General features: G+C 42.7%; 1 protein-coding gene across 2 annotated transcripts in view; it reads left to right on the forward strand.

Annotated features, from left to right (window-relative positions):
- The window catches only part of LOC115190915 (collagen alpha-1(XIV) chain), a 214,877-nt gene that overhangs the window by 99,265 nt on the left and 108,120 nt on the right, over positions 1–7,492 (forward strand). For both annotated transcript variants that reach the window (XM_029748950.1, XM_029748951.1), the window contains exon 23: positions 3,569–3,685. In XM_029748950.1, coding sequence (XP_029604810.1) covers positions 3,569–3,685 — 117 coding nt within the window. The remainder of the gene's footprint in view (positions 1–3,568; positions 3,686–7,492) is intronic.

Genomic DNA, 7,492 nt, shown 5'->3' on the forward strand with positions numbered 1-7,492 from the left:
TGTTTTAAGGACATTACATCAAAGTTGGATCAGCCTGTAGTGTGGTTTTCCACTTTCATTTTGAGTGTGACTCCAAATCCAGACCTCCATGGGTTGATAAATTGGATTTCCATTGATTATTTTTCTGTTTCAGCACATTCAACTATGTAAAGAAAAAAGTATTTAATAAGATTATTTCTTTCATTCAGATCTAGGATGTGTTGTTTGAGTGTTCCCTTTATTTTTTTGAGCAGTATATATATATGTATTATTCTTATTGAACTAGGCAAGTCAGTTAAGAACAAATTCTTATTTACAATGACGGCCTAGGCCGGCCAAACCTGGACTAAACTCGGCCAATTGTGAGCCACCTTATGGGACTCCCAATCATGGCCGGATGTGATACAGCCTGGATTCGAACCAGGGACTGTAGTGACGCCTCTTGCACTGAGATGCAGTGCCTTAGACCGCTGCGCCCCTCGGGAGCCCAATATGTCTATAGTTGGATACATATTATACATGTACAATGAATGAATGAATGGCTGACTGAATTAATGAGTGAATGGCTGACTGAATTAATGAATAATGCATGAATTGATATATACTGAGCATTAAATGTATGCAGCACATCTCTATGTGGCTATAAGTGGACCCCCTCCCCACCACCACCGCTGTACAAGGCAGCTATTCCATTATAGAGAGAGGAATTTAAGTCGTGACACAAATGACTTATGATGCGTTGCAGTCTCTCTTTCACCCCAAACACACTGTACAGTAGTTCATCTCCTCACGCAGGCTTTATAATTATATCTGCATATGCACCACCAAGATTCCTATCAATATTTAATGCATTGTCAGTTTGACCTTTAAATAATTAAATGCACAAATAGCTCAATTGTACCTGGTTTTGACTCTTGTCTTCCATAGGTTTGTGCCCCTAGTGTGGCAGAGTGGCTGTCTGTCCATGCATACATACAGCTCATTAATAAGGGTCGTATAAGGAAGTTAAAGACTGCGTCTCAAACGGTTCCCTATTCCCTATATAGTGCAGGACTCTGGTCTCAAACGGTTCCCTATTGCCTATATAGTGCAGGACTCTGGTCTCAAACGGTTCCCTATTCCCTATATAGTGCAGGACTCTGGTCTCAAACGGTTCCCTATTCCCTATATAGTGCAGGACTCTGGTCTCAAATGGTTCCCTATTCCCTATATAGTGCTCCCATAGGACTCTGGTCTCAAACGGTTCCCTATTCCCTATATAGTGTAGGACTCTGGTCGCAAACGGTTCCCTATTCCCTATATAGTGCAGGACTCTGGTCTCAAACGGTTCCCTATTGCCTATATAGTGCAGGACTCTGGTCTCAAACGGTTCCCTATTGCCTATATAGTGCAGGACTCTGGTCTCAAACGGTTCCCTATTCCCTATATAGTGCAGGACTCTGGTCTCAAACGGTTCCCTATTCCCTATATAGTGCAGGACTCTGGTCTCAAACGGTTCCCTATTCCCTATATAGTGCAGGACTCTGGTCTCAAACAGTTCCCTATTCCCTATATAGTGCAGGACTCTGGTCTCAAACGGTTCCCTATTCCCTATATAGTGCACCCATAGGACTCTGGTCTCAAACGGTTCCCTATTCCCTGTATAGTGCAGGACTCTGGTCTCAAACGGTTCCCTATTGCCTATATAGTGCAGGACTCTGGTCTCAAACGGTTCCCTATTGCCTATATAGTGCAGGACTCTGGTCTCAAACGGTTCCCTATTCCCTATATAGTGCAGGACTCTGGTCTCAAACGGTTCCCTATTCCCTATATAGTGCACCCATAGGACTCTGGTCTCAAACGGTTCCCTATTCCCTATATAGTGCAGGACTCTGGTCTCAAACAGTTCCCTATTCCCTATATAGTGCAGGACTCTGGTCTCAAACGGTTCCCTATTCCCTATATAGTGCACCCATAGGACTCTGGTCTCAAACGGTTCCCTATTCCCTGTATAGTGCAGGACTCTGGTCTCAAACGGTTCCCTATTCCCTATATAGTGCAGGACTCTGGTCTCAAACAGTTCCCTATTCCCTATATAGTGCAGGACTCTGGTCTCAAACGGTTCCCTATTCCATATATAGTGCACCCATAGGACTCTGGTCTTAAACTGTTCCCTATTCCCTATATAGTGCAGGACTCTGGTCTCAAACGGTTCCCTATTCCCTATATAGTGCAGGACTCTGGTCTCAAACGGTTCCCTATTCCCTATATAGTGCTCCCATAGGACTCTGGTCAAAAGTAGTGCACTCTATAGGGAATAGGATGCTATTTAGGACAAATCCAAAGGCTGTCACATACATTATTCACAAGGAGGAAAGATAATCCACCTGCCATGTGTTTTCATGACTTTCCCTTTCGGAAGACAGGTAACAAACTGTATAGATATAGTAGTTGTAGAATGTGAATACGATGTGTACAGGATGTGTCTTAATGACAGCTGTGTCATAGCTCTTTGATTTTATGGCTGTTACATGTTGTCGTTCTGTTCTAGAAATTCATATGTTACTTTGTCAGATTGTTTAGCTGTATGATTCATTGAAATTTCGTTGAAAACTGTATAGTGTAAATCAGATGGAAACAACTTCTGCTCCTCTAAAATGAAACAATGAATAATAATTTAAAAAGATTAGTTTGTTGTTGCAGCTTTTGTTTTTCAGAACATGTTTGTTGTGCGGAATAGAGAAGTTGCTAGAGACTGTTTACACTCTATAAACTGTTTACGGTTCCTAATAGCTTTCATAAAGATTGGGGAATAGATTTGAACTTATTGCGCTCTATCAAAACGTCATATACTATTTAATCACTAAGATTAATAGCCTTTCTTTTCTTAGATAACAAATGCGAGTTGGATAGGACTCAGAAGTTGGACATTGGTTCATATTGATTCTTCCCATAAATCACAATGAGTTATTTATTTGAGTGGATGAAATGAATTCCTTAAAGACACACATGCCTACACAGCTGGATTGATTGTGTTTCATTATGACACCTTATCAATACTATCAGCTTCCTGGTCTTTATCTGTCAGTACGATTAGATAGGTTGAAAGATTGCAATTCTCCGTCAGCTGTTGGCTTCAGTTCCTTCATGATGTTACTGTAGATAGTGATGTGGTGGGGTCATGATTGTGATTGTGATTGTGATTTGATGTGATCGTGATTTGATGTGATTTGATAGTGATTTGATTTGATGTGATGTGATTGTTATTTGATGTGATAGTGATGTGATAGTGATTTGATGTGATAGTGATTTGATGTGATAGTGATTTGATGTGATTGTTATTTGATGTGATGTGATTGGGATGTGATAGTGATTTGATGTGATAGTGATTTGATGTGATAGTGATTTGATGTGATTGTGATTTGATGTGATTGTTATTTGATGTGATAGTGATTTGATGTGATAGTGATGTGATTGTGATTTAATGTTATAGTGATTGATTTGATGTGATAGTGATAGTGATTGTGATAGTGATTTGATGTGATCTCTCTCTCTCTCTGTCTCTGTCTCTGTCTCTGTCTCTCCTCTGTCTCTGTCTCTCTCTCCTCAGTGTATCTGGGCGTGACCAACCTGAACACCTACCAGGTGATGATGTCCAGTATGTGTGTCCAGTGGCAGCCCCATCGTCAGGCTGACCTCTACAGGGTGGTCATCGAGTCTCTGCTCAGTGAGTAGCACTTCTCCTTTACCAACTCCATGTGTTTTTGACTAGGCCTTCTCCTTCATGTTATAGCTGAATGTCCATGTGTTTTTAACTAGGCCTTCTCCTTCATGTTATAGCTGAATGTCCATGTGTTTTTAACTAGGCCTTCTCCTTCATGTTATAGCTGAATGTCCATGTGTTTTTGACTAGGCCTTCTCCTTCATGTTATAGTTTAATGTCCATGTGTTTTTAACTAGGCCTTCTCCTTCATGTTATAGCTGAATGTCCATGTGTTTTTGACTAGGCCTTCTCCTTCATGTTATAGCTGAATGTCTATGTGTTTTTGACTAGGCCTTCTCCTTCATGTTATAGTTTAATGTACATGTCTTTCACCTCGACTTGGACATAGGAAGAGGATGAAACCGTTGTGTAGTCATTAAATGCCATAGGGTCTTATCATGGACATAAAGAGTAGTTGTTTTCCTCCCGTCCTCTGACAGTGTTGCTATGTCACTTCTTAGAGTAGTTGTGTTCCTCCTGTCCTCTGACAGTGTTGCTATGTCACTTCTTAGAGTAGTTGTTTTCCTCCTGTCCTCTGACAGTGTTGCTATGTCACTTCTTAGAGTAGTTGTGTTTCTCCTGTGCTCTGACAGTGTTGCTATGTCACTTCTTAGAGTAGTTATGTTCCTCCCGTGCTCTGACAGTGTTGCTGCCACTTCTTAGCATCAAGCTTTAAGTACTTTCTCTATTTTCTCTTTTATTGCCCATTTCCATCTCCCCAAACCTCACACAGGAGCTTATCTTCAAATCCACCAAATCCTCAGCTCTTCCTTTCTCTCTCTTTCTCCCTCCCCCCTCTCTCTGTCCCCTCTGTCTCTCTCTCTCTCTCTTCCTTTCTCTCTCTGTCTCTTCTCCCCCCTCTCTCTCTCTCTCTGTCTCTCTCTCTGTCTCTGTCTCCTGCTCTCTCCGTTTATCTCTCTAAACACAGGAGATTTGAGATCTGTTCCAATATTAAAACCAGATCCTGCCTCTATTCCTTCCGTATGCCTTAACGTGCTCCGTCTGGGTCCCTGCCTCTATTCCTTCCATATGCCTTAAACCTCTCTGGGATATGTAGGAGCGTCCCACCTCGCCAACAGCCAGTGAAATTGCAGGGCGCCAAATTCAAATAACAGAAATCTCATAATTAAAATTCCTCTAATATACAAGTATTATACACCATTTTAAAGATAAACTTCTTGTTAATCCAGCCACAGTGTCAGATTTCAAAAAGGCTTTACGGTGAAAGCACACCATGCGATTATGTTAGGTCAGCGCCTAGTCACAGAAAACCATACAGCCATTTTCCAAAGAAGGAGAGGTGTCACAAAAGACAGAAATGGAGTTAAAATTAATCACTAACCTTTGATGATCTTCACCGGATGGCACTCCCAGGACTCCATGTTAGACAATAAATGTGTGTTTTGTTCGATAAAGTTCATCTTTATGTCCAAAAATCTCATTTGAAATTGGCGCGTTATGTTCAGAAATGCATTGTCTCAAACAAACATCTGGTGAAAGTGCAGAGAGCCACATCAAATTACAGAAATACTCATCATAAACATTGATGAAAAATACAAGGGTTTAACATACGATTAAAGATAAACTTCTCCTTAATGCAACCGCTGTGTCAGATTTCAAAAAGGCTTTACGGTGAAAGCACACCATGCGATTATGTTAGGTCAGCGCCTAGCTACAGAAAACCATACAGCCATTTTCCAACCAAGGAGAGGTGTCACAAAAGTCAGAAATAGCATTAAAATTAATCACTTACCTTTGATGATCTTCATTTGATGGCACTCCCAGGTCTCCATGTTAAACAATAAATGTTTGTTTTGTTCGATAAACTTCATCTTTATGTTCAAATACCTCCTTTTTGTTTGTGCGTTTAGTCCAGTAATCCAAATGCACAAGGCGCGCTCACAAAGTCCAGACGAAAAGTCAAAAAAGTTCCATTATAGTTCGTAGAAACATGTCAAATGATGTATATAATCAATCTTTAGGATGTTTTTCTCATAAACCTTAATTTATATTCCAACTGGACAATTCCTTTGTCTTTAGAAAGGAAAGGGAACGGAGCTCGCGCCCACGGCCGCTCACGATAAACAACTCGAGGCTTTCAGCCAGACCCCTGGTTCAAACAGCTCTTATTTGCTCCCCCTCTTTCACAGTAGAAGCCTGAAACAACATTCTAAAGACTGTTGACATCTAGTGGAAGCCTTAGGAAGTGCAATCTGACCCCATAAAGACAGTATATTGGATAGGCAATCACTTAAAAAAACTACAAACCTCAGATTTCCCACTTCCTGGTTGGATTTTTCTCAGGTTTTTGCCTGCCATATGAGTTCTGTTATACTCACAGACATTATTTTAACAGTTTTGGAAACTAGATTGTTTTCTATCCAAATCTACTAATTATATGCATATTATAGCTTCTGGGCCTGAGTAGCAGGCAGTTAACTCTGGGCACCTTATTCATCCAAGCTACTCAATACTGCCCCCCGTTCCCAAAGAAGTTAACGTGCTTTGTCTGGGTCCCTGCCTCTATTCCTTCCATATGCCTTAACGTGCTCCGTCTGGGTCCCTGCCTCTATTCCTTCCATATGCCTTAACGTGCTCCGTCTGGGTCCCTGCCTCTATTCCTTCCGTATACCTTAACGTGCTCCGTCTGGGTCCCTGCCTCTATTCCTTCCGTATACCTTAACGTGCTCCGTCTGGGTCCCTGTCTCTATTCCTTCCGTATGCCTTAACGTGCTCCGTCTGGGTCCCTGCCTCTATTCCTTAACGTGCTCCGTCTGGGTCCCTGCCTCTATTCCTTCCGTATGCCTTAACGTGCTCCGTCTGGGTCCCTGCCTCTATTCCTTCCGTATACCTTAACGTGCTCCATCTGGGTCCCTGCCTCTATTCCTTCCGTATGCCTTAACGTGCTCCGTCTGGGTCCCTGCCTCTATTCCTTCCATATGCCTTAACGTGCTCCGTCTGGGTCCCTGCCTCTATTCCTTCCATATGCCTTAACGTGCTCCGTCTGGGTCCCTGCCTCTATTCCTTCCGTATGCCTTAATGTGCTCCGTCTGGGTCCCTGCCTCTATTCCTTCCATATGCCTTAACGTGCTCCGTCTGGGTCCCTGCCTCTATTCCTTCCGTATGCCTTAATGTGCTCCGTCTGGGTCCCTGCCTCTATTCCTTCCATATGCCTTAATGTGCTCCGTCTGGGTCCCTGCCTCTATTCCTTCCATATGCCTTAACGTGCTCCGTCTGGGTCCCTGCCTCTATTCCTTCCATATGCCTTAAAGTGCTCCGTCTGGGTCTCTTTGGAATTAGTTCTATCTCATAGCTCACTGATATTATAGGAGCACAGTTGATTGACTGCTAGGCAGGTATAAAGTAGTAATGTGCTGGGTAGTTAGTGACAGCATGGCAGGTTGTGTTCAGCTCTGTGTGGTTAGTGACAGCATGGCAGGTTGTGTTCAGCTCTGTGTGGTTAGTGACAGCATGGCAGGTTGTGTTCAGCTCTGTGTGGTTAGTGACAGCATGGCAGGTTGTGTTCAGCTCTGTGTGGTTAGTGACAGCATGGCAGGTTGTGTTCAGCTCTGTGTGGTTAGTGACAGCATGGCAGGTTGTGTTCAGCTCTGTGTGGTTAGTGACAGCATGGCAGGTTGTGTTCAGCTCTGTGTGGTTAGTGACAGCATGGCAGGTTGTGTTCAGCTCTGTGTGGTTAGTGACAGCATGGCAGGTTGTGTTCAGCTCTGTGTGGTTAGTGACAGCATAGCATAATAACCATTATGTTATTTA

This window comes from Salmo trutta, unplaced genomic scaffold (assembly GCF_901001165.1).
Source record: "Salmo trutta unplaced genomic scaffold, fSalTru1.1, whole genome shotgun sequence".
Lineage (NCBI taxonomy): Eukaryota > Metazoa > Chordata > Actinopteri > Salmoniformes > Salmonidae > Salmo > Salmo trutta.